We start from the raw sequence: 27,199 nt of genomic DNA on the forward strand, positions 1-27,199 counted from the left end.
TCCTTCACACAAAAGGATTGTTTTATCTTCCCATAACCTGGGTCCTTTCTCCCACCCTCCATGAGTGTATTTGAAGTTACCTCCTCCCTGACAACAGGAGGTTTTCCCTGGTGTCCCCTCCGTCCTTCTTGATCTGTGAGTGCTTGAAACCCTCCTGGTGTCATGAACCAGCCTCCTGCAAGGGCCCCGCCTGCCCGCTGCCTTGTTTCTGGGCAGCTTCTCACTTGCTGTGCACACTGAGGCATGAGGCCCAGTGCCCTGGAGGAAATGCTAAAAAAAGCAGCTGGGTGGACTGTGCCCATCTGTGATGACGAACCCGGAGCAGCCCTGGTGTGGCAGGCACAGTGGGCGGGTCCCGCAGGCCCCTGTGCAGCTCAGATGAGGGCTCCTTCACTGCCACCACGGAGGGCCTCCACAGAACTTCCCACGACAGGCTTCCTGCTGGGATGAGGGGGACATGGGCCCCAGGTGCTGTGCTCGGGAGCCGCAGGGAGCCGGGTGGGCTCCACATCAGCTCTGAAGGGTGGCCAGGCCTGGGGCAGGCTCTGACCTCTGCAGTCCAGGGTCCTCAGGAACCACTCTGACCTCATCCTTGTGGGCTCTCTTAATTCCTCCCTAAAAACGGGTGAAAGGCAAACCAGGCAGGGCCTTCCGTCTGCGCCTACCTAGGGCATGGCTGGGCAGGTGGGGACTAGACCAGATGGTCGCAGGGCCATGTGTTCACAGGGGCCAATCTCTATTCTTCCTTTGTAATTAATATTCATGTAGAAGCTGAGCCTGGGGCCTGGGCGCAGGCCTGGGCATTGCTGTTGTCACAGAAGATTGCTCTGAACCCCAGGAGACGCCTGAAACCACAGATAGCACCAGCCCTGGGGGGGGGGGGGGGGCTCAATCCCGGGCACAAAAAAGAAATAAAGGAAATTCTGTGCATGTTGGATGTGGCTCTTCAGCACGCCCAGGTCTGCTGCCCCGTAGGGCCCAGGTTCTGTCACAGGGTTATTTCCTCAGGCCAAGGACTGGCCTTTTTGAAGAGTGAGTTCCAGAAACCACAAGACAGCTTTTCATAAAACTGTGACTCAAAATAATAAGCCTAAGGGCAGCTCTGTCCCCACTGGGACTCACAAGCACAGTGTCCATCCTGGGGACAAGGGCTGCTCGTGACATCACAGATGTCCACTCCTGGGTGTCAGGGTTAAGGTACATATGTGTTACAAGCTCCATCCTCTCAACCAGTCATAAGAACTGTGTGGTTTCAGTTCCTGGAGGAAGGGTGGCCTGGCCTGGTGTCCTCGCAGCCAGCAGGAGCCCAGGCAAAGGACGCCTTCCTTGCTGCACTCAGAGAAGCAGGGCCGGCTGTCTCTAATCACAGAAACCCCGCTGTGGTCTTCTGTTAGCATTAAGTTCTCACCTTCCCTTTCCTGAGATGTCTGGGAAGAGAACATTCTAGAATGTCTCAGGCGGTTGGCTCTGTGCATTAAACCCAGCAGACACATCAATGATGCCATGTGTGGGGATTTCATGGCTTGTACTTACCCGAGTCGACTTACTTTCTGAGATCTAAGGAAGTCTGAGAACATCCTCCTGGCATTAGAATGTCTTGAGAGCCGGGCCCTGTGGGGAACACCTGTGACTCAGGAGGCTGAGGCAAAAGAGGTTCACAATTCAAAGCCAGCCTCAGCAACTTAAGGAGGCCCTGTCTCAAAAAATAGAAAGGGGGTCTGGGGATGTGGCTCAGTGGTAAAGCACCCTGGGTTCAATTCCCAGTACAAAAAAAAAAAAAAGAAGAAACAAAAAACAAAGACTAGCTTGAGCGCTGGGAACCCCTCTCTCTGCAGAGCATCATATACTACATGGCCGCCTCGCCCAAGCTGCCCTCCTGGGTGGAGAACGAGTCCCTGCTCAAGTCCCTGCATCCCTTCTCACAGTGGCACCACATCGAGCGGGACCTGGCGATGCTCAATGTGAATGTGGACGACGACTATGTGCCGTGTCTGCAGGGCATCACCAGGGCCAGCTACTGCAACGTGTACCTGGAGTGGATTCAGTACTGCGCCGGAAAGAGAGAGCAGGTAGCGGGGCTGATGCTGGACCCGGCACATGGCAGGGACCAGGCCGTCACGGTGCCCCTTCTCACACCCCAGAGTAGAATAGAGGAGAGGGAAAAACATACTTTGTCAATGTTAATGGAACAGTGAAGCCACACTAACTGGGAAATGAATGTATCTTGCCTCTGGTGAAAGGTCTGGAAGGTATGTTGTCCCTTTGCGCTATGTTCAAGGCCGGTGCAGCGGTCAGCCTCTGTGATAGTGACAGGATGTTGGAGGGTCGAGGAGCCATACCCCTGGCCCAGGCCCTAGATTTTGAATGAGTGGTGGCAGAGAAGGCAAGAGGCAGACCGTGCTTTCTCCAAGTGAGACGAATGTGGCGATTCTCAAGCCAGGCTTGGCCTCTGCTGGCCAGGCTGTCACGATGCTGTGGCTTCTCTGCTCCTCAGTTGTTTGTCTCAGCTTCCTCATCAAGGTGGCTTGGCTTCAGTGTCCTCGGTGCCCCTATTAAAACTGATTTAGACCACTCTTGAAACTCAGCTGTGGATGGTGGATTCCTGCCATTCCCAGGGCCCTCCCCGAGAGACAGGAGAAGGCCCTCTGTGTGGGGTTTGTGGAGAGCTCAGGGGTGTCCCCTGTAAGCACTGCCATCTCCTTGACCTGAAGTGCTGCATTGGAAACCTCAGAGCGTTCGATCAAAAGCCCACAACTGAAAAGGTTTCTCTCTGAAAGGAACTTCCCCATTCTTATTTTTTTCCTTGTCTGACCACAAGTGAAACTTGTCCAGGAAGCCAAGCTCCTGGGCAGGGTCATGTTGGAGGGGCCTGGGTGACCACGTGGCCACCTAAGGTCCCCTCTGGCTCCACACCTGGGGGACTGCTGCTGCCTCTGGAGCCTGTGTGGAAGCTGAGTTCATACCTTGCTCTTTTTCAGCCTTCAAAGGCCCTAGACAGTGACGAGGATTCTCCTCTGGTGACCCTGTCCTTCGCCCTGTGCATCCTGGGGAGGAGAGCTCTAGGAACCGCAGCGCACAACATGGCCATCAGGTACCTGGGGACACCGGGCCTTTCTGGACTGGTGCATACATCCCTAGCTCACGTTTGGGCTGATTCTGTCAGTCATTTTCTCCAAACTGAACCTCTTGTTTCTTTCAGCTACTTCTTTCCACAGTAAGTCAAGTTGGGCCTGCCAGTAGACATTTTTGGTCACTGTGATCTTTGGGGGCACTGGATTTGGGGACATCATTAATACAGTCAGTTGAGACCCAGGAATCCTGAGTTATAAGTGCCCCAGTGCTGAGAGGGTTCCATGAGATGGTGCGTGTGACATACTTAGCCTGGCAGAGGTGATGCTCAGGAGATCTGGTTCCTTTCCTGCGATTCCTCCCCTCCTCCCCTGGTCTAGACCCCCATCCCCTTGTCCCTGCAGGGCTTTGGGAGGTTAGTACCCTCTCCTGTTTTTGATGCTCTCTTTCCACTGGATCTCCCCCCACCTCCAGGGGTAGAAATAACCCAAGAATCTTTGGTTCAAGAATGAAGACACATAAAGCTCCCTCCTGGCCCCTTCCATCCTGTCACTCAGGCAGCACCCTTCACAACACAGCGGTGACCACGCCCACCATCTCCATCTCTGTCCTGTTCCTACTGCACCAGTCAAAGGACTGGCCCATTCCATCTGTCACCTACACATCGCCCAGATCAGGGACGTGGCCCTGGCTCCTTCATTGGTATTCAGCTTGTGGCCCTCAGTCTGAGCCCCACCCTGTTGGAATTGCCTTCATTGGTGGCTCTCAACCCTAGACGCACACAGAAGTTTCCCAGGGGGTCTTGTGTATTCCGGTGCCCAGGCCCTGCCTTAGACTGGTTGACTCTGGCAGAAGCTCTGGCTGGAGCCACACATCATTGTTTTCAAGCCCCCTGTGATTTCAAAATGCAGCCAAGGTTAAGGACCACACAGTGCTGGGGCAGTTAGAAAAGAAAGGGGTCCTCCTTTTGCCCTCCTGCCCTGGTCCCCCTCCCAACTTGGTATTTTTGTATTACACTATGAAATGGTGCTCTGCAAAAGGGCTGTTTTGACATTTGAATGAGTGATTGTTATTAGGTTGATGATAAGCTTGTAAAGGCAGAACCCACTTGTCCATCCTTCTGACAGCCTCAGCCCTGGGTGTCAGGTGGCCGGCTGCAGGAGGCTGGCTGTGCTTCCAGGCCTTTCCTGAAGGGGGCGCTAGGATCCATTACTGAAGGCAAGGTGTTCAAGGTGTGTCCACTGAGTGGAGCACAGGTACCAGGTGAAGAGCTGTGGGCCTCTCCCCACCTCTCTCTGGAGTCAGTGGCCTGGGGTCACCAGCAGGAAGAGAAGGACCCCAGTAGTTAGGTTTGTGACATCAACAGTGCTTTTTCTCACAGCTGAGAGCTGCCAACTGCCTGTCCCTACTACTTGTAGATAAGTGCTCTGCAGAGGGTCCTCTCACCTGGCTCAGCCTCACCCTGCAGCCAGCCATGTGCCCTCTGTGGCCAGCAGGGACTGCCTGATTGCTGGAAGTCTAGCAGGAGCTGGACAGTAGGGGTGGCCTGGGGCCAGCTCCTTTTCACACCCTAAGTTAAGGACAGCATTGGCAAAGGATCAGGCACCTAAGTTTCAGAGTGAGCCTCAGATTTCCAAGCCCTTGGGCAGATGGTCACATGAGGTTACCTGAGGTTACTTTACACTTTTTGTTGGATTAATGCAAAGTGCTTTATGCATTTCAGGTTTTCCTCCTAAGTGGCAAATCAATGCTGCAAATACTGCCCAAGCCATATCGAACACAGTGTCAGGCTGATTCCATGTGGTTCTCTGTATCCCTGGCCACATGCTCCTGCTTGTCTGGCCTTCTTTCTTCCCCCTGATTAAAAGCCATGCTTACTGGGCTTTTGTGACTCTGTTCTTGTGGGATTTTCTTTGTTTACAATAGCTTCTCACACTCTGCTTATTGCAGACACAGTGAGAGGTAAATCCAGGCAGGCTCTCCATGTCCTCGGGAAGGCCTTACTATCTCCGATTGGCTCCTTTATTGAAAGGTCCTGGGACCCAGGAGCATCTTTTTGGATTTGCAGTTATCACCTTGTCCACACCCTGGGCCTGGGGTTCTGTCCACAGACCCTAAAGAGATGCTTTGGCTGGATGTTGGGGAGCTGTTGGGATGCCCTGGAGGGGAACTGTGGCCTGCAGCACTCACCTGTCTTCTGCCCAATGCTGTGCTTCATGTTTCACATGCGAGTGTTCCCTAGGTTGTCTTGCTTAAAAAAAGCAGAATTGAAAGATTTTAAACTTAAATTTCATAGATGTCTTTAGAGCATTAAAAATGAGGTTTGTATTTCACCTCTCCCTCTTCCTGGTCCCTTTCCTCTACTCTACTGGGGAATGATATGACCAGTCATATCATTCCCCATTGTCCCAATATTGTCCAGTATTTTTTTTTCTGTATTGGGGACAATATTGTCATATTGTGGCATGTGTGAATATGTAATGACACTTCCCACTGTTGTGTACAACTGTATGCACCAATAAAAATATGGAAGAAGAAAGAAAGATAAATAGGATTTGAACTCAATTTGGTGTCAGAATTCAGACTCTAAGCCCAATTTTCTTCCTTTATTTTTTATTTTAATTAAATCCTTATGGCCAAGAGCTATCTTTCATTCGCCTTTTCTTTCCCCATCCCCAAGTACTTTGTCAGTACCTGGAACATGATAGATATGCCACTAACATTTTGTCAAATGGTTGAGTGAATATTGGCCCTATGATCTCAAAAGGATAGTTTCTGTGATTAGGCTAGGTAGCAAGGGTGGAGAGATTTTGTAGATGAATTAGGGTCTTTAATCATTCCACTGAGTTAATCAAAAAAGAGATCATCTTGTGTGGGCCGACCTCATCAGACTGCTTGCTTGGACTATTGGCCTCAAAGGAGCAAAGAGCCATACTGTGTGGAGTGGCGTGGTGGGAAAGAGCAGTGCCTCTGGGGCCTAGCTTCAGTCCTATGCCACAGGAACCCATCTCTGCCACAGTCAGAGAGAGAAAGGAAGGAAGCCCTTAACTTCAGACAAGATCATAGCTGTGACTGACACCTTGACTTTAGCCTAATAAGACCACAAACAGATCGTCCAGCTGAACCCATGGACAGACTCCTCACCTGTGAAAACTGGGAGCAGTCGATGTATGTTGCTTTAAGCTCCTAAATTTGTCATAATTTATTAGAAACAGTAGAAAATGAGTTCAAGTATAGTGTAGTTCAATATGAGATTTGGGGGTTTTGTTGAATTCTTAGATCTGCACGTTACAGTGATTAGAAGCATGAACAGGCTTCGGAAGACAGAAGGCAAAGGGCTAAGGGGAACTGTGTGTAGAAACCTGCTCATTTCCCCTTGCCCCTAAGTCCTCCTCTGGACCTCGCCTGTTAGGAATTGAGACCCTCTGTTCCACCATATACGGCATCCATGAAAACAAGTCTGCCCCAGGTCCAATTATGTTTCATATTTTCTGTTTTCTTCCAGATCCCTGCTGCTATTCTACTGCCCACCATTGATGTGTTCTTTAATATTTTGATACGTTTTTGTCTATATAATGATCCCCATAAAATGCAGTGTTACTGAGCTAGTGTGTGTGTATGTGTGTGTGTGTGCCCTTAATTTACATAAGTGCTAGGTGCGATACTTTTCATTCTAACTTATTCTCAAACTTATGATTTCAAGATGTCGTCACAGAGGTACAGTTAGTTTGTGGTGGTTTATTGCCACTATTGCCGAGAGCACATCTGTTTCCCTAGTGTTTGGACATCAGGTGGCTTCCAACTCTTCAAACACATCTGCAGGTGCTAGGGGACATGCTCGGGCATGGTATGATGGGCCATGGGATGATGGCTTGCCTGGGTTGATAAGTACTATTGGGTGGCTCTCTGGGATGGTGTCTGCACTCCTGTCAACAGTATATCGGAGTTCTGGCTCCCCATAATCTTACTAGAATTTAGTATCACATGATTTCTAGTTCATTCAATTTGATGAATGCTCAAGTCTTACCTCATTACTCATTCAGGGCTCCCTTCCTGTGACTTGCCACCTTCCTTTGCCGGCCCTTCCTTCCTCCCTCCCTCCCTCCCTCCCTTCCTTCCTTCCTTCCTTCCTTCCTTCCTTCCTTCCTTCCTTCCTTCCTTCTTTCCTTCCCTCCTCCCTTCCATACTTCTTTTCTTCTTTCCCTCCTCTTTATTTCAGATTTATAAAGGTTTCTTATATATCCTGACTCTTTCTTCTAGGCATTGCAACTATTTTCACCCATGTAATTAATTCTTCATGTTTTTTTTTAGGGAAGAATTGGTATTTGTTTTTTATACAATACTTTTGTTTATTTATTTATTGTTTTATGTGGTGCTGAGGATTGAAACTAGGGCCTTGAACGTGCTAGGTGAATGCTCTACTGCTGAGCCCTTAATTCTTCATTTTGATGGACCAATTTGCCTTGTGATTTGAGACTTTAGGATCTTTTTTGCAAAGTCTTCTACAGCCCCTTATCACAATTTTTTTCCTTTCACATTTAGTGTTTTATTTAATCTGTAATTCATTTTATGTACGAGAGCATCAGTTTTATCTTTCATTCTATATCAGATCAGTTTCCCTCAGCACATTCAGGAAGCGGTCTGCTCATCCCCACTGAACCTTGATCTGCTCATCCCCACTGAACCTGGTCCTGCTGTGCCCTATCAGGTGTGGTCAAGCAGGGGTGCCCAGCCGTTTCTGCTGCATTCATCTATTGGCTTCTGTACTAGTGCTGTGCCGATCTTTAAAGAAATCGGTAACTATGTCCTGTGTGTTAGATTCAGATCCAACAAGAAGCAGAAACCCAGACGGAGGTAGGGCAGGAAGTCAGTGATTAAGAAATGCTTGTGTTCTATAGTGCTGGGGAGCACCCAGACAGACCACAGTGCCACCTTGGCCTCAAGTACAGGAGACACCAAGGACAGGCTGGGCTGGCCAAGGCTATAAGGCGAGTGCAGCAAGGTGCCCGGAGGATGCCAAGGCCAAAGTGACTTTAGACTTATGCTGTGTCCCCAGAGACAAGCTCACCCTATGAGCCCTGCTGTGCGAACCTCTGGCTGGGAACGAGCACACCCTTGGGCATGACACAAAGGTGGCAGCTGATTTCAGGGTGCAGCTGGGGAGGGTGGGTCCCTCACGCCACGTCAGAGGGCTGGGAGGCCTCCCGCTGCTCCCCACCAGGTGGTCTGCTTGTGGATTCAAGTGTGGATGCTTCAAGACCGACAAAGTGATTCCTGGATCTTAAAATAAATTTTAGAATAAGCTTGTCAAGTTCTTAAAAATATCCTGATGCACTTTATGTTGGAATTGTATAGACTGAGAACTAATTTGGCAAGAATTTGTGTCTTTAAAATGTTAAACTTTGCCATTCAGAAACATCATGTTTTTTATTCAGATATATATTGTATAGTTTTTGTGGTTTCAAAAATTCTTCATGAAGCCTTGTGCATTCAGTGAGGTTAAACTTGAGGTGATTTGGAAGATGAATGGCTACTGAAAAGACTCGTCATCGTTTATCTGGTGTATTGTCCCTCAACACAACACTGCTGTGCTCTCTTTATATTTGATGTGCAGGAAAACATCCAATGACTTATTTTCTATTCACACTCTGTCCTCCATCATTTAAGTGGATGAGCTTCCTCTCTTTAAAGGGGCATTATTAACATAATACCTTCTCTATCCAGAGCGCTTAAGAGGGCTAGCAAATGAACCAAAGTACTTCAAGTGCTTCGTAAATGGAAAAAGGCTGTAGAGACTGGAGTTTTCACAGGGCTAGCGCAAAGTTAGTGGTTGAGACATGCTGTGAACCTTGGGTGGGGGAAAAGTGAGGTTTGGCTTGGGCTTGAGACCATCTGTTTGTGAGTCGCAGAGCTTCCTTCTCTTCCCAGCTGGCTACTGCTTTCATCAGGACAGGAGGCTGGTATTTTTAGAATTTGGGGAGTGCTCGCAGATGGTGGTCTTTGCCTTCAATCATTGACAGGATTGTACTGTACCATAGTAGATCTCACGGGGAAGCACCCTTGCTTCCTGAGTCAGGCTCTGTCATGACATCATGTTCTTTTACACAATGGTGAGTTCAATTTACTCATACTTTTTTTTTAGATGGATACAATCTTTTTATTTTATTTGTCTATATTTCTCTTTTTTTATTGTGGTGCTGAGGATTGAATCCAGTGCCTCACATGTGCTAGGCAAGTGCTCTAAGCCACAACTCCAGTCCCAATTTGCTCACATTTTATTAATTTTAATTCCTGTTCGTAGCAGAGAGACTCGTCATCTGGCGCCTGTGTGTGTGTATGGACCTGTCCTGGTACAGTTTTTAAACCAGGAGTGTGCCCAGGTGGACTTTGAGACCCAAAGCATCCTCCTCACACATTCCATATCAAAGAGTCCTGATGGCTTTTGAATATAGTCCCCTGGTAAGTCTCAGGCACCACCTGGCTTAAGCTTTAGCCTCTGCTTCACTTGACTGATGGGTTAAGGAAATGTTTTGACTTGACAAAAGCTTTGATGGACAGTTCTCAAGAAAGAAAATAGGGAGGATGAGAAAACAGTCATCTTAGCTGATGTGCTGAGCAAAGTGGACACAGCAGGGAGACACAACACTGGGCTAGGTAAAGCCCAGTATTGGCCTGGAGGAGGACGGGCCAGGGCAGGTGTGCAAGCCACAATGAGCATTTCTTCAACTTGAAGTTGGGTACATCTTCCTTGAGCTGCCCCTGCTGAAGAGGGCCATGGGCATGCTGGGAGCCCTCAGCAGAAAGCCAGGTCCACTGGCCCTGAAGGCCACTGAGTCGTCATTCCCACCTATCAGGCCCAGTTCTCAACTCCCCGCACCAGAAGCAGGGAGGTAGGTCCCAGCCGATGCACCACTGACCAAGAAAAAGGTCAGGAGAAGACCCCACGTTTTACAGCCCAGCTGGTCTGTTTGCAGAAAGAAATTTGCTGACTCTTGGAGCAGATGAGGCTTCCAACAGGACAAGACGTCACTGTGAACTTGATCTTGAGAAGTGATAGCAAATGATGTCAGGCCAAACTGCACCCTGCCAAGCCCCGACATGCTTCCCAGAGACAGGAGGTCGTCACGTCACCACGAAGCCTTCCTCACACCCAGTAGACTGCGGAAAGGAGTGCTCTCCAGAAACCCAGCTGCCATCCCTGCTCTTCCTCCTGACCTTCGGTGGGAGACGAGACCTCACACTGGGGCCAGCTGTCCTATTGGATCATCTTGCAAAAGAGATAAAGATCTCTTGCCAGAGTAGTGTTGGAAATTCAGATGCCAGAGTCTAGAGGAGAAAGAGAGGTAGTGAGAGGATGCAAGAGCCTGCCTCAGGAGGTGCAGTCGGGTCATCAGGACACACCTGGAACCTGGGAGCTGGGGAGGTATCTGGTTAAAGGAGAGCGAAAGCTACGTGCTGGGTGTGGCTCTGTGAGGAGGTGCTGCCCAGCATGTGCAGGGCCTGGGTTCCAGCCCGAGCTCCGCAGGCTGTGAGCAGAGTGTGCACACTGGCTTAAATGTGATGAAATGGCTGGGGCTGACCTGGAGGTGAGGCACATGATGCCCGCTCTGAGCTGGCCTTTAAGAAGATGTCTCCAGCTGCACATCCTAAAAGCAGCTGTGTTTCCTGGAGAGGTTGGTAGCCTGGGGCTTGCTTCTAAGCTGCTTCAGTGTGGCATGAAATCCTGAGTGATCATTCTCACTATCAAGTCCAGTTTGTCAAATTCTTCCAGTTTGCTCTTCTTAAACAGAGGGGTGATAATAATGTGTCCTGTGCAAGATGATATGAGCCTGTGGGATGGGAAGCACTTGCGAATCCACAGAATCCACAGGTCAGCAGGAAAACGTAGGCTGTCGTTCCTCCTCCGGCCTTGCTTTGCTGGTCATCTGGACCATGCTGTTTGTTTGAGGAACCATAACAGCCATGGAAGTGGCTGTGAATCCTGTGCTCAGTTGCTGGATTCTGTGGAGGGTACGGGAACTTGCCGCAATCCTGGGCAGGGACATGGGCTATGATGCAGGTGGACGGGCATAGGCACTGAGTGTCCCCACAAACAGCAAGCTCAGGAGAACCAGCCTCTGACACACATAACTGCACACGTTCTGCAAGTGCTGCACCTGGGGCCATGAGCTGCCCATCAGGAGAGGCGTGGTAGCATTCATGCACACGTGGGCTAAAGTAAGCAAGTTGTCCTTGTGCTGAGGATGCCCTGTGATTCCTGCAGAAACTGTGCCCATGTCACATGTGTTTTCCCCAAAGCCTAAAATGTGTTAGGGCCTGACCCCAAACAAAGATGCAGACAGCAACCCTTCTCCAGCCCCGGGCCATCTTCCTCCAGGCTGCTCTTCTTCCCAGAAGGAGCCGGGCTCCTCAGCAGTAGCGCTGCAGTGTTTGGGGCTGGAGGGTCCCCACAGTGCCATCCTACACATTGTAGAGGCACCCTGACCTCCACTCAGGGGATGCCAGGAGCATCACTCACAGCAGCTGTGACATCAGAGATGTCCCCAGATGTCACCAACAGCCCCCTGGGGCCAAAGTTGCCAATGCTTGAGAGGGTGCAGGATAGATAGGTCAGCTGAGCTGGTTAGTGACCTTGAGCAAAACTGAGGCTCAGAGGACCCAGCGTCCTCTCTCTGGAGCAGAGCTATGAGGACCCCAAGAGCAGCAGAAGTTGGGATCCTGTCTGGCTGGCCGTCTCCTGATCGTCTTCACCATGAAGGAGTGGGCACTGGCCAGCTGAGCTGGGCATGTACCAGCCTGGGTGGACTTGGAGCTACAGTCCAGGCAGAACGGGCTCTGCAGGCAGCCTCCAGCCAGAGGACTGAAGCACCATGCTTCCTCTCTGCAGCCACCCCAGCTGGTGGCATCCAGGACGGCAATGGTGACAGGTCTGCCAGGCCACTCAGTACCGGCATACAGTAGCCTGCTCAGCCGCTTGTGCCCGCTGTTCCAGCTCAGAGGACTGATCTCAGCATCTGCCGCTCACAGTCAGCTTCAGGCCTGGTGTGCTTCTGGAGCCATTTTGATTTTGTTATAATACTGAGCACATCCCTGTTCAGGGGGCATCTCTGGCCACAGTCCTTGATCCTCCACATGTGCACATGCTCTCTAACGTGACTATGCGTGCGGGGGTTTCTTTTGGTCCACCTCCCACTCTGCCCTGGAGTAATCCCAGCATCAGAGCTAGGGTGTCCTCTCTGCTGACTGCCTGCTGCGGGGCTCCTCCCTCCTCGGGTGGGCCGAGTGGGGCTGCCCTGTTTCCCAGCCCTGACCGACCCTCGCACCCCTCTCTCCCGGCAAGGACAGAGCCCATTCCAGCTAGGCTGGGGCAGGAGCCGTCATTCCTCAGCGATTTCCTGTGAGCGCCATACCCAGTAGTGCTGCAGGTGTCCCAGAGCCCTGCTTCCCGCCACCCACCCTGTCCCACCCGCCTCTTCATTCTCTCAAGAGAAAAAGGCAGGTAATGAAACAACTTCCTATAGGACATCTCCATCTGTGAGGCCCCAGGCTGGGGATGCTGAAGGTCATTCCAATAGCACAGCATTGAGCTCTACGCTGTGTCGTGTCCTTTCCTGGGAGGACAGAAAGGGCGACTGACATGTGCACTCAGGCCTCAGGTGGGGGCTTGAGCATCTGAGCAAGGCTCCGTGGAAACCTGGTTTTCCCAGGAGGAGTAAGCAGGGGCGAGCCACCCTGCAGACCGGGCCACTCTGCCTGCGCCTTGCTGTGCCTGTGGGTGCTGCGAGTGTGTGGCAGGCCTCTGTGCACTGTACCCCTCCCACATCTGGAGGGCTGCTGCTCTGGGCCTGTATGAGGCTGGGTATCCCTGACACTTGCCCGAGCAGTTCCCCACTTCAGTGCCCAGCGCCCACCCCAGACAGCAACATCTCCAGATGTCTTGGTGAGAGCGAAGCAGGCCTGAGTCATGACTGACGGCCTCCACTCCTGGCAGTAGCCCTCCTGCTAGGCTGCCAGTCTCACCTGTCCCATGACTGCCTCTCAGTGCCTCCCAGGTGACTGCCTCTCAGTGCCTGCTCACAGCCCCAGGAAGCATTTGCTCTGCAAGGCAGGATCCTCTAAGCAAGGCAGCTTCCAGCATCTCCTTCTGGAAGGTTCTGGGCTCTTCAGGCCACAACACCCTGAGCCCTACCTGACCAGCCCAGCTGCTCCTACTTCCCAATCTGCTCTGGTTCAAAGCCTCAGCATCTTCTCAAGGGAGTTCCAGGAGGAAATGAATGACGATGGTATCTCTCAGGGTGAGAAGCTAAGCCAGCAGTCACTGGGACTGTTCCCTGATGTGAGGTCTAATGTGCTGCGTTGGTCAGACTTCGGCTCCATGAGCCGGCTCATTAAGTCCTTAGGAGCAGAGGTCCCTGGAGATTCTCGTCCACCCCTGACGTGGGGATTCTCTTGTCCAGTCCAGCACCATCCAGGATGCTGTTTCCTGTACTTGCCTCACAACTACCCCTCAGGGTGTTGGTAGTGACTATGTAGAGTGTGGTAATAGAAGTAAGGGGCAAAGAGGGACTGTCCTCGGGTGCAGAAGTGGCTTTTCCAAGCCCACTCCCATGTCAACCAAAACAAAGGCCCGGTCCTCGAGCAAGTTCCCCAGGGTGGCAGCCCTGTCCCCACCCAGGTACCGCTTGGTGACCTACGGGCAAGGTGGCAAGCACAGCAGTGGGAGCAGCTGGAAATGGGAAACTAGGCCCTACCCCAGGCACTGGACAGGGCACGCTGGGGATGAACGTGCTCCCAGAACCCACTTCAGTCTTCCTCTCTGAGTCTGGTTGTGGGATCCAGTTTCTGTTGTGAGTGGCGCAGTCCACAGATAACACCCAGGGACACAGGTGCAGCTTGGCCAGCATGGTCCCCTCCTGAGAGAGAGGGCAGAGGCCTGGGGTGCTGTCCTGAGTGCACAGGTGGGAGATGAGGGAGGTGGCCCCACACTGGGCACCGACAAGGACATGAACCCGGCTCCAGGACGTTCGTACTCTGAGGCGAGTCCAGAGTTGGCTCCGTTCCCTGCCGGATTGGCCTACATTATTAAGATAGTTCTTCAGTGGGAGACTCAGGCCTGGTCTTAATGCAGGATCTGGGCAGGCCTGATGGCAGTCAGCAGTGACCACTTTGTCTTGCAGCCTGGACGCCTTCCTGCATGGCCTCCACGCCCTCTTCAAGGGTGACTTCAGGGTGACGGCACGGGATGAATGGGTGTTTGCTGACATGGACCTTCTGCACAAAGTTGTCGCTCCTGCCATCCGAATGTCCCTGAAGCTGCACCAGGTAAAGAGTGCAAGCCAGAAGCTGCAGAGGGAAAATGGCCTTGGACCCTGCAGGCCCCTCTTTCTGCAGGGCACTGGGGACACTTCCTTGCTTGTGACTCACAGGGAGGCCACCAGAGAGTCTTGGCATTGGCCAAAGATGATTTGCCCTGAGGAGCTGCTAGGAGGAGGGAGTTGTCCCTAAAAGAAGAGAGGTCCTGGCCAGGATCAGAGACACTAGAGTGCCCAGCCCATATCTGATAGGCCCAGGGGTCTGTGTCCTGAAGCTCCTCCCTAGGACATTCCCTTGGTCATGGCCATGAGATGAGGGGAGGCAGACGGGTGGAGGCAGAACATAGCTTTGGAGGCTATCTGCACTGACCCTGACCAGCAGGGCTGCTGACGGGCCCTGGGCTCCCCACACCAGGACCAATTCACCTGCCCAGATGAGTATGAAGACCCTGCGGTGCTCTACGAGGCCATCCAGTCCTTTGAGAAGAAGGTAGTGATCTGCCACGAGGGAGACCCTGCCTGGAGGGGCGCCGTGCTCTCTAACAGGGAGGAGCTGCTAACTCTGCGACATGTGGTGGACGAGGGTGCCGATGAGTACAAGGTGGTCATGCTGCACAGAGGCTTCCTGAGCTTCAAGGTGATCAAGGTAGGCGCACCTCCCCCACAGCGTGCCCCACCCCCTCAGCGTGTCCCCAGGAGCTGCCGGGAGCAGCAGCAGCCACGCAAGGGCCCTGGTGCAGAGGAGTGGCCCAGATCAGTGCTGGGCAGCAAGCAAGGCTGGGCCAGACACTGGGAGCCACAGGGCCAGTGCCCCATGGTAAAGCCAGTGTGGTGACCACTTGGGCCAGGAGTCCTGGCTACAATGCTTTAGACGGGGGTCAGGATCTGGCTCTGCTGGACTTCCTAAGCCTCTGGCATTCTCCAATGGCTTGTTCCTGAAGCGAGAGAACCAGCCAGACCTCTCCTTTGATACAGGTTCGAACCACCTCCTAAAACAGAGCCTTATTTCCTTTCCTTGCCCCTCAGTTTCCTCCATGAAAATGGCATCCTCTCTGTGTCGTGGGACTGACTGTGATGAAGCCTTAGGCCTCAGTGTCACAGTCACAGATACCCAGCCCAGAGCCCCGACTGCTGGCTGTGGGATAGACCACAACGGGAAGTGGGCTGCCCGCTTCCCGCTTCTCTCGTTGTCGCCCACCTGCAGGTGAACAAGGAGTGCGTGCGCGGGCTCTGGGCCGGGCAACAGCAGGAGCTCATCTTCCTCCGCAACCGCAACCCAGAACGCGGCAGCATCCAGAACAACAAGCAGGTCCTGCGGAACCTCGTCAACTCCTCCTGCGACCAGCCCCTGGGCTACCCTATGTATGTCTCCCCGCTGACCACGTCCTACCTGGGGACGCACAGGCAGATGAAGCACGTGTGGGGCGGACCTGTCACCTTGGACAGACTGAGGGGATGGTTCCGGGCCAGGTGGCTCAGGTAGGATTGGGCCTCTCTGGGGTACTGGAGGGCGGGGTGACCATCACAGAGTTACAGGAACGAAGTGCTTAGACAAACCAAGGCTGAGACCTCACTGGGTGGCAGGGATCGAGGGGGCCCAGTGGGGCGCAGCAGAGCAGGGGCTGAGCGTCTCTCCCTGCAGCATGCGCAAGGACTGCAGCGTGGGACAGCACAGCAGGGGCAACATCGAGGACATGGACGGAGGTGGAGCCCCTGCAGGGGGCAGCTGCGCACCAAGTGGAGACAGCAGGGAGAGCAGCACGGAGCATGCCCGGAAAGGTGGCCCCCAGCACTGGACCTCATCCCGCGAAGGGGCCCAGAGGACAGGTGGGTGCAGCAGGGCCTGCCCTCGGTGCCACAAACTCCCCTCTAAATTAAAAACAAGCGCTAGCCACAGCAGCTCAGAATCCACACTCCTACAGAGATCTGCTCAGAGCAAACCTCTGCGTCATTTAGGTCCAGCTTTGGTCACCTTGCTCAGTAGTCACTGCCTTCCCTTCCAGCCCTCTCGAATGTCCTTCTTGGGTCTGGCTGTGTTGTGGCTGCGTCCTCTCTTTCTATGCAGAGAGGCCTCTGCCCTCCTTCCAGAGGACAGCAACAGAGAGGGAGGTACCAGCAGATGGGAGCATGGGGGTGGCCAGAGCTGAGTCTAAACTTTAAAGCCTGTTGAACTGATGCCCACACAGGCTCGGCCAGATGGCGGAAGCTCTGAAACTCACTGGTGGTGCTGTTCTGGGAGGAGGATGGTTGGGCTGGAAAGGAGAGCCGAGGGTTTGCAGAGGACGAGTCCTGAGGACACGGGGCAGGCAGGCGCTCTGTCCTGGTCCTGCTGGGCCTTGCCTTGGCCCTCCACGACCTGTGAGTGGCTTCATCTCTGGCCTCGGTTCTTCCTTCCTCCACTTCCAGCAGCATTTACGAAGCACCTCCGCGCATGCTGCCCCTGCCAGTTCTGCCCCACCAGCTCTGCCCCACCAGCCCTGTCCCTGCCAGCTCTGCCCCACCAGCCCTGTCCCTGCCAGCTCTGCCCCACCAGCTCTGCCCCTGACCAACTGGAAGGACAGGCCTGCCTGGAAGAGCCCAGAGCAAGGCAGAACAGGAAGGGAGGCGATGAGAGTATTGAACATGGACAAGACAGATGGACGGATGGACAAGAGATTGAGATGGATGGTGGGCAGGAGATAGATGATGGACACAGAGATGGATGAGAGAGAGAGAGTCAGACAGGTGAGAAATAGGGAGAGGTGGGCAGCAGATGGTATATAACAGGTGGGTGATGGATAATGGAGAGGTGGATGACAGGTGGGAGTAGACAAAAAATTGACAGAGGATGGACAGGTAGGCAGGTGGGTAGGTAGATAGGGGCATGGCCGAAGAGCTCCCTCCCCAGCTGCCTTCCCTCCACCAAGGACAGCATCCCCAGGCCTCTGGACTGCCCATAGATAGCATCTTGCATATATTTGAGTCTGTCCTCGAGTGCTGCTGCGTGGGGACATGCTGAGGGCTGCGGGGCACAGGCTAACTGACCTCTCCAGGACACTAATGTCTAGGTGCATTCGCTGTGCCCACCTTCAGATGAGAACACAGGCACAGAGGGGCAACTCCCTACCCTAAGGCACCCAGCTAGTAAGTGGCAAGCCTGGACATGCAGCAGGATGTCCAGAATCTGCAGTCCTAACCCTGTGGCTGTCCCGTGGTCCTGGCCTGGGATGCTTCCTCTGCTGAACTGCCTCCCCAGCCTACAGAGAACCCTGATGCCTGGAACATGCTCGCCTCTGGTGCTGCCTCTGATGTTCCCTCTGCCTCTGGGAGAGTCCCCGCACCATGACTCTGTCATGTCCCCTGGCTGGCAAGGGCCCCAGGGACCTTCCTTCTGGCCCCACAGGCAGGCAAAGCAGTCACCTGGTTCTTCCTGAGGCAGACAGCCAAGTTCTGTGCTATGGCAGGGGAGGGGACAGAAGTGGGGCAGGGGCAGTCAAGTTCCTCCCTCGTTCTGCAAGCTTCCTTACCAGAGGGAAAGTGGCCTGATGATGTCCTGAGCTAGTGCCCAGCAGAGGAGCGAGAGCTGGAGGGGGGAGGGAGGGGAGGCTCCCGGCCTCTCTGGCCTTCCTGCAGCTGGAGGACGCACGTGTCCCTGGCACCCTCTCCAGGGCAGCTTTCTTCCTGCTCAGGTTGGTTCTTCTCCCTCGGCCCAGAGTGTACCTGGCAGGTCTGCGGGGCCACCACATCCAGGCCAGAGCCCAGTGGCTCAAGCAGCAGGGACTTCTTGTCCCACAGACTGAAGGCTGGATGTCCCAGGTCAAGGGGTCACAGGGCCATGAGAGAGAAGCCATTCCAAGTCCCTCCCCTGGCTTCCAGTGGTTGCCAGCCATCTGTGGTGCTCCGTGGCTCTCTGTCTCTGTCCCCATGTAGTGTCTGTGTCCAAACATCCCCTTTCTAAGGATACTGTGGACTGGAGGCCCACCCTGCCTGGTGTGGCCTCCTCTTAATCCACCTGATGACCCATTTCCATGTAAGGTTGCCAGGAGAGGAGCGGGGTTCGGGTTTCTTCATGTGGATGTGGAGGGACCTGCACACCCGTCACAGAGCCTGAGCCTTCCCCTGTCCTCTGGCCTCTCCCTGAGCACTCTTGACCTCTCACAGCTGAGCTGGGCCTTTCCTACTGGCCTCCTCTGCCATACAGATTCCTCCCGTCCCCCTCAGGGCCCTGTCCCCTTGGATGTGCCTCTCCCACCTCACACATCTCCTCTGATCACCAGCAGCACCTCAAATGCTACCTCACCCCCGAGGCCCCTGCCCCTGCCTAGCCTCACCCTCCTGCCTCCCCTCTGCCGAACCACATCTGTTTTCCATGGTCAGAGCTATCCCATGATGGGGCCGAGCTGCTACCCTGCACTCAGGGTGCTGGCCACACAGTGGGGCCTGCCTGACCTGTAGAGCCTGAGGTAGGCACCTGCAGAGCACGCCACTCTTCCAGTGCCCCATACCCTACCCAGGGAAGGATGCACACCCTGCAGGAGGGCCTGCACCCACCCCAGGAAGCAGGCCTGGGGAAAGGCTTGTGCACGCCCCTGTCCCCACAGCTGGGGGCTGAGTGGGCCCCTAAGTGCCAGGTAGGGGCTGCACAGGGGCTGGTCCTGTGTTCAGCTGATACTAGCAGTGGCCCCTGAAGCTGACCCAATGGCATGAAGCTTCCCCAGAGGGCCAAGGCTGAGCTCTTAGGCTCAGGATCTCCAGGTCCACCGGCTGTTAGGGTTGTCATCAGAACCAGATGAAGTGGGGCCGTAAGCACTGACCCTGTTGGCTCTCCAGAGTGCATCATGCCAACCTGCAGGACTCTGCACCCAGAAGGCTCTCAGGAGACCAAGCAGGGTGCTTTCCTTGGGATGCTTGGTGACAGGGGCCTGGCTATGCTGAGCTGGAAGGGCCTGGGCAGAGGGGCCAAAGGCAGCTGACCTGTGTCCTCCTTGAGAGGAAGACCATGCCTGGGTCCCCTGTAGACCCTTAGCACAGCCAGACCGTCCCCAAAGGTCTGCTGAAGGCACACGCCATGGGACAGCCCCTCCAGAACACTGTAAATCCCCAAGGGGCCAGTGAACTAAGGAGAGGTAGTAGGCAGACATCCCAGGGCAGCTGGCAGGGGATACCCCACTTGCCCTCCCATATTGCTGAGCTGAGCACATGCAGACTTCCCAGGCTTTGCCACCCCCAAGTGTGACCCTGTGTGACCCTCTTGTCTGAAGCCCACGTGGGGTCCTCCTGCAAGGGCACAAACAACACTTCCTGGGTGGGGGTGGGGGCAGCCGGGTGGGGCTGCGTCCAAGCCACTGTCCCAAGAATGGCTCGTGTGCTAGGGGATTCTGCACACACCCTGAGCAGAGCAGTGCCTGAGGGGACAGAGACCAGAGAGGGTGAGTGCCCTTTGTCCCCACTCTGGCTAAGCTGGGAAGGGGAGTTTGCTGGCTCCCATGGTGGTTCAGTCAGTGCTAACCCCCCCACCCTGGCTGTGTGCCCTACGTCCACGGCCCTCACAGTTAGATGACCCTCCTACACACTGTGAGTACCATGTTGGAGCTGGGCCTCAGAGACCATGTGCCTCCTCAGGGTCCCACGCTGCGGACCCTCAGACCCAGTGAATGGCAGTGCTGGGCGCTGAGGTGACAGAAACAGCACAGGAGTCCTTTGCTTCCGGAAGCTGGGCAAAGGGCAGGCAGGACCTCACACAAAGCACATGGTGTCCAAGTGCCAGGTGAGAGCTGGGCAAGGGAGGCCCTCAGAGTGGGGACCTGCCCCTAGGAGGGGCAGGACAGGCTCAGTAGGTATCGGTGAAGGAGCAGTTCTGAAGGACGGAGGGCAGTTCCTTCCTAGTGACCAAGGCAGGGGCCCCGTGTCCATCCCTTCCCTGCTCAGTTCCTACCACATACCCCAATTCCAAGCTCTTGCCAGATGCCCATCCGGATGCCTCCCCAGGCCCTGGGCCATGCGTCTGTGATCGGGTGCCCCACACTCCGCACCGCTGCCCAGCCTTGATGTTCCAACCCCAACTAGGAGCTGATGGCCAGCTACCTTGCTGGGGTGAAGTGTGTGTCACGGCTGGAGGACAGGAGGCTGGGACCTCTCCCGGCACAGCTAGAAACCCATCCCTACCTGGTCCCAAGGTAGAGAGGGAAGCTCCTGCTCCCAGGGCTGAGGCTTTCAGATGTCTACCAGAGACCAGGGACAAGAAACACAGAGCGTGACTTATGTCACACTTCCATTCATGTTCAAGGCTCCCTGGGAGCCCTCATGTGACAACACAGTGGCTGGCAATCAGTGAGACCACAGAACTAGGGTCCTGGAAGCAGAGATGGACACAGCGTGGTCTGCCTGCTTCTTGAAAAATTAAAATAAAAAAAATAGCAACAAAAAATACATCTGAAGCAAAGACATGCAGGAGGGTCCTTGCCCTGCAGACACACAGCAGGGTGCTTGTCCCTTTGTCCCTGGCATTAGCAGGAAAGCCCCTGCCAAGTGCAGGTGGTCTGTGGGGCATCGAAGGCACCGGTGGTTGGACAATGTGGAGGATTTGGGGAGGGGCTCAGCCTCTCACAGACAGAGGCCTGGGCATGATGGGCTCCAAGGAACCAGCACGTCATCGTCCTGCTCTCGATTCTGACTCATCCTTTTTTCCCCTCTTTTTATTCCTTCTGGAAGTTCAACACATGCCATCACTCAGCAGGCTCCTCTAGGCCGTGGATTGCTGCTCTGTGGCACAGGTGGTGGGCACCAGGCCAGGGCAAGCTCACCCCCAAGGGGCCAGGGCCAGTCCTGGGGACTGCATGCAGTCCCACAAGCTGGGCCCCCACTTTCTCAGCCTGCAGGTGGGACAGAGTGAGGTGGGGTACCCATGCCTTCTGGAAGCAGAGACACCCACCATTGAAGCATCCAAATTGGCATGCAGTCAACGAGAGGTAGCTGGCCCTTCAGTGAGAAAGCCCGGGGGAGAAGAAGCAGGTGGACAGCTCCTGGGCGCTCCATGGGACCTTTATTCCCTGACGGGCTCTATCTCAAAGGCTGTCCCTGCTCAGGTTCTCATGTAGACATATAAAAACATTTCTAATCTCTGGGTACCCAGCTAATAACCTGGTACTTAAACTCTCTGTGCTAGTCAGCAGGTGGGAGCAGCTTCAGAAGACGAGCTGTGAGGTCATGGTGCTGTCGTAAGGTCATGACAGCACCGTGAGGTCACCAGCTGCCCATCAAGAATAAACTTTTTTTGTTGTTGTAAGTTATAACATGGACACAATGCCTTTATTTTGTTTGTTTATTTTTTTGTGATGCTGAGGATTGAACCCAATGCCTCACATGTTCGAGGCAAGGGCTCCACCACTGAGCCACACCCCAGCCCAAGATGACCTTTTAAAACAGCGCCTGGGGACTGGACATGCTTGTCATGGAGCCCAGCATTGCCACGAAAACCCGACGTGCTCCCAGATGCTGGGCGTATGCACGACGCCAGGGCACAGGAAGACCCACTAAAATGCCCCTCCTCAGAGGCACAGGGCTGAGTCTTTGCAGCAGTCCAATCCTTCCCTCAAGAATGGTCTTGCTTAGACAAGTCTCAGCAAGAGCCAGGGAGGGAGGAGGGATGGCTGGCAAAGGGCATCCGGCCACAGCAGGCAAAATGGCCACCAGAACCGAGGCCTGGGCCTGGCAGATATGTGGGTGTCAGGCACCTGAAAGACCCCGACCTCAACAGGAATGTCTAGAGAACAAAGTGCCCAGTACGTGGGTCCAAGCTGCCTCCCCGTTTCAAGGCAACTGAAAATGACCAAACTCTGCCTGTTTTCCTGTATTACCAAGATGACCAGATCAGCACAGGAACCTAGGTCCTGGGTCAGAAACAAGCTCAGATCTGCTCTCTGCAGCCAAGGTCCCTGTCTGGGTTTGCCTGGACTGAGGAGGTGCAGGACCTTCAGTGGCAATATCAGGAAAGTGCCGGGCAAACCCAGCAGGTGGGTCACCCTGGCCACAGTTCCCCTCCCACCCCACCCTTGGCTGTCAGCACCCTTAGCGAGTCTTGCAGTCCTCAGGGCCTCGACTGGGGGAAGGACCAGGCCGGTGGACAGTGAGCTCCCAGGCCTTGTCCTGGCCCTGTAGGGTGACTTCCTGGGCTCCCTGGCCTACAGCACCACATAGATACTGACTTCCCTGGCCACCCATTAAAATGATGAAGTTTTTAATTTTATTCTTAATCTCACATATTTATACATACTTATGGGGGTATGGTCTACACTTCAATACGCGTCCATGATGTGTGATCATCAAACCAGGGTAACTCTCATTTCATCTCCTCTAACATCTGTCGTTTCTGTGTTGTGGACCCTAAAGTTCTTCTACCCAGTTGTTTTGAAATGCATCACAACCACTGCTGACGGTTGTCTTCTCCTGTGCCTTCCCTCATCTGCCTGATTGGTACCATCCCTAACCCCAGTGGAGAACATGCAGACCCCATCTCCTCACGTGCCTCCCACCCAGGCCTCGCATGGACCAACAGTGCCCTCCTCTCCACACAGGCAGGAGGAAGGGCCGGAGCCAGTCCGTCCAGGCACACCCGGCCCTGAGCCAGAGGCCACCCGCCCTGAGCTCCTCAGGGCCCATCCTGGAGAGCCGCCAGGCCTTCCTGCAGACCTCCACATCAGTCCACGAGCTGGCCCAGCGGCCCTCAGGCAGCCGGCTCTCCTTGCACACCTCTGACGCCTCCCTGCACTCTCAGCCACCACCTGTTACCACCACAGGCCACCTGAGTGTCCGTGAGCGGGCGGAAGCACTCATCCGATCCAGCCTGGGATCCTCCACCAGCTCCACCCTCAGCTTCCTCTTCGGCAAGAGGAGCTTCTCTAGCGCGCTGGTCATTTCTGGGCTCTCTGCCGCAGAGGGGGGGAACACCAGCGACACCCAGTCCTCCAGCAGCGTCAACATCGTGATGGGCCCCTCGGCCAGGGCCGCCGGCCAGGCCACACGGGTAAGACCGGTGATCTCTTGCCTGTGCTGCAGTGCCATGGCCTCTGGGCCCCACCTCCTGCTGCAGGACCCCAGCTCCTCTGCAGGGCTCCCAGGGCAGCAAGTGGCTAGACACAAAGCTGCTCGGTGCTAAGCCATAGTAAACAGCAAGCCCCTACAGAGGCTAGCAGAAGGGCATCCTGGACCCTCAGCCCAAGGGTGGGGAGCAGGCACCCCCACCCTAGCAGAAGCAGGCTAGCTCCTGCCTCAGCTGTCCAGCCTGAGGGAGAGGACAGGATAGCAGCACCAGGGTTTAGCTATTGTAGTCCCCAGCCCTTCAGTCTACCTTTAAAGCTGTGGGCGGGCAGCCACTGTCAGATATCTCAATACTAGAAAGTGAACTCTAAGGACCCTGAGCAGATACACTGTCAGTGTCCAGAGTCCAGGCTGGGTGACTTGCCTGCCTGACGAGTCAGGGCAAGGGGCCTCAAAGTGGGAGGCCCCACGGGCTCCTGCCTGGAGGTCATCAGGGACCCCCTTCCAGGTGCAGTCATTTGGAGATGGGGGTCACCCCTGAGCACCCTCAGAGGTGCCCTGCTGCCCCTCCACGATCTCCTCCAGGGGTACCAAGGCTAGGCCAAGTGACCCAGGAAGAACCTGGGGCCCAACAAAGGCATGTCCCCCGTGGAGGCCACTCAGGCCTCCTGGAGCCCCAGGCCTTGCGGACCCAGAGGAGAGGCAGGTGGTCCAGGAGACTTCCCAAGCTGGGTGTCCAGATGAATGCTTGTTCCCCATCCCCAGCAGGAAGGCCACATCTGAGGGTGGTTCTGGGAATCTGGCATACTCCCTTCCCTGTCTCCAACAAGCCTCCAGAACCCAAGGCCTCCATGTCCCTGGGCCAGCCTGCAGTGCTGTTGTCGCCCCGGAGCTGGGGCCGAGCATGAGGCGGAGCTGCCTGGGACCCAGGAGAGGACCACACGGCGACCTCCTAGGCCACCTCCTTCTAAGAAAGGACTGGCCTTCGGAGTCCCCATGAGACATGCAGCTTCCATGGCACTTCCTACCCTCAGTCGTGGCTTGTCCCCCCTTCAGGGCCTGCTTTCAGGGACTCCACAACCCCAGCCCCCGTTCCCCTGCTGGGGCAGGATGCGGGTGGGGGACAGGAGCCTGGGTGCGAGCCTGTGCTGAATGTCCCTGCTTCTCTCCTCTCTGGAAGCACTTCTCAGAGCCCTGCGAACCCCCAGATGCAGCCGAGCAGGGGCAGCTGCATGACGGACGGCTGGCGGAGGCTATGGCAGAGAACCGGGGGCTGATCTGCAGGAGAGCAAGCCAGGAGGACATGGGCCTGGACGACACGGCTTCACAGCAAAGCGCCTCAGATGAGCAATAGCCAGCACATCTGGCCGGAGAGTTCGTCCTCCGCAGCCCTCCTCTGTCCTCCCCTTACCCCAAATCGAAGAGCCCAGCTGCGATCCCTGGGGTCTCCTCCCAGGAAAAGCAAGAGCTGCTCAGAAAACACTGACTTTATCTCAGGTTCTTGAAAAACGACCCACGTGACGGTGGCGGGCTAGGGGAGGGAGAGGCCCCCTCCCCTAGCACTGCACAAGAGCCCACGCGTCAGACAAAAGCCATCTCATACCTTAGACCAACTAGACCAAGTAGAGCCCGTGATTAACTCCCTTCTGCCCTAATGGAAGTAAGGCCACTGCATGCTGAATCACTGGCATCTCCCACTCGTCAATGCCCTCACTGCTCTGTCACCACGAGGAAGAGGTGGACCACAGGGCGGGAGGCCACCAGCTGTCCAGGTGCACTGCGGCTGATTCATAGAGAAGACCTCCTCTCTCCCCAGGCCCATGCAGCAGGCAGTGCAGACAGCACAGTTCCCACAGCCCATGACAGTGCATGCGGTCACAGCTCCAGCGCCCTGTGCGCAGCCAGGCAGGGCCAGGATGCCAGGGTGGAGGCGGGGCACGGTGAGCCATGGGGGAGCCTCATGGTGCTCCTCCACCCAGGCCCAGGATTGGCCTGGCCGTGCTCCCCATGCGCCCCAGGCCCATGTACTGTCTTCCACACTGAGCAACCCCCCCACCCCCCAGCACAAGCACACTGGCACAGCCTTCGTCCTAAGAATTAAAATGTTTACAGCTACAGCCGCATCTGTCTGGTGCTTGAGTTCTGCTGAGATGTCTGCCATTTCGAAAAATCTGTCCCACGTGGTGAGAGTGAATTTGGGGCAAAAGCTGACATTTGGGACTTTTTTTCCCTCAAGACCCCCTGGGTAAGGCAGAGACCTGTGTTCCTGCTGGCATGTAGGAGGGTCAGGGGTCCAGAAATAGTACATGGGAACATGATGCTGTCCTGCTGGGCCACCCTGTGGGGACGGCAGGAGTTAGAAAGGAATATAGTCCCGAAGAGTCACAAAATGTCCTCGAGGCATTTTGGCCCTGGAGACTGGGGCAGAGGACAACAGTCTCCCTATCCCTCGGCCCAGGCACTAATGCCTCCTTCTCTGTTTTCGAAAGCTGAGGACCAGTGATTACTGGCAGTAGGTAGGCTCCACAATGAGAGGCGAGTCATGGCTCCACAGGCCCCAGAGACCCAGGCTCGAGTTCTGTTTATACATCACAGCGGTTTGACCAATGGGACGCTGATGTCACCTGCAGCAGTTCTCTAAGTGGCTAACCAAACTTGGCTGGGAGCCCCCCAAACACTGTTGGGCCCTCGGGACTAAGCATGGCCTGAGATGTGAGTGAAGCCCTGCCCTGGGTTCTTTGAGTTCAGTGAGAAGAGACCGCAGTCAGTCTGGGGCATAGTCAGCCACTCCTGGGGACCCAGAGCAGAGCAGATGGGGACTCCTGAGGAGGGGGTAGGACCCACCTGCAGAGAAGTGTGCATGGGAGGTGAGGCCTGGTGCACCCTCTCACCCCCATGGGCTGCTCCTCACCGTGCTGCCTGCTGTGCAGGAAGGAGCTTGGGCATCCTGAGCATGCATGCTGAGGTGGGGGTGCCCACGGGCATCACCAAGAGGGGCATGGCACTGGAGTCACTGTGGCTGTGCAAGCTGCACTGACTGTCAGCTGCAGCTTTGTGTTCAATCCTGGCACAGGACAGACGTTCACACCCACAGCTCAGGAGCTTGTGCCCTGGGCCTTCAGGCACTCGCTTGGCCGCAGCAGAGTGCTTCCCACCAAGGTTGGGTTGGCACTTACTGCCAGGGCACTCACAAGTTCTCCCAACACACAGCTGTTTTCTGTATTTGAACCCTGGATGAAAAGTTCCCTCCTCAAAGTGACGTAACACTATGCATGTTGTGTTGTGTGGAAGTCAGGAGGCCAAGTTCTGCACCATGTTGCGCACCTGCCTGACAAATGCCTCTCAGACGCCCAACACCCAACATCTTGCTGCCTCTGAGATCTGCAAGCGCCTTGACCCCTGTACCCTCCCTGTCCACCCAGGTCCAGGTGCTATACACCTGCCCTTGGCACCCAGGTGCCATTCTCCTGGACAAGGCATCCTGCCACACCAGACAGAAGGGAGGGAGGGAGGGGCAAGGCATCCCACCAACACCAGCGCCCTGGGATTTGGGGTGGTTGGGACAAGCAACTGCACTGGGAGCCTCTCCCTGTCGGCCAATTTAAGAGGCTTGTTCCTCCCTCCACGAGTCACCCCATTCAGAGCTGAGAGGAGTCCATCTGTAAAACCTTGCATGTGGTGTGGCTGGTAGCAGAACTGCTGAGGACAGGAGGGATCGTGGGCAGCAAGCCAGTCCCCAACTGGTTCTGCATCACACAGCCTCTTGTTCCCGCCAAAATTCTGCACACGAGCGGCACCACGTC

The 27,199-nt window shown here is 55.0% G+C and overlaps 1 protein-coding gene across 1 annotated transcript in view; it reads left to right on the forward strand.

Moving 5' to 3' along the window:
• The window catches only part of PCNX2 (pecanex 2), a 176,629-nt gene extending 151,712 nt beyond the window's left edge, over positions 1 to 24,917 (forward strand). The window contains exons 27-34 of the mRNA XM_081296999.1: positions 1,836 to 2,069; positions 2,979 to 3,091; positions 14,247 to 14,391; positions 14,797 to 15,027; positions 15,586 to 15,860; positions 16,024 to 16,208; positions 22,934 to 23,382; positions 24,577 to 24,917. Coding sequence (XP_081153125.1) covers positions 1,836 to 2,069; positions 2,979 to 3,091; positions 14,247 to 14,391; positions 14,797 to 15,027; positions 15,586 to 15,860; positions 16,024 to 16,208; positions 22,934 to 23,382; positions 24,577 to 24,750 — 1,806 coding nt within the window. The 3' untranslated portion in view covers positions 24,751 to 24,917. The remainder of the gene's footprint in view (positions 1 to 1,835; positions 2,070 to 2,978; positions 3,092 to 14,246; positions 14,392 to 14,796; positions 15,028 to 15,585; positions 15,861 to 16,023; positions 16,209 to 22,933; positions 23,383 to 24,576) is intronic.
• The last annotated feature ends 2,282 nt before the right edge of the window (positions 24,918 to 27,199 follow it).

Source organism: Spermophilus citellus, assembly GCF_964194105.1.
Source record: "Spermophilus citellus genome assembly, chromosome: 6".
Classification (NCBI taxonomy): domain Eukaryota; kingdom Metazoa; phylum Chordata; class Mammalia; order Rodentia; family Sciuridae; genus Spermophilus; species Spermophilus citellus.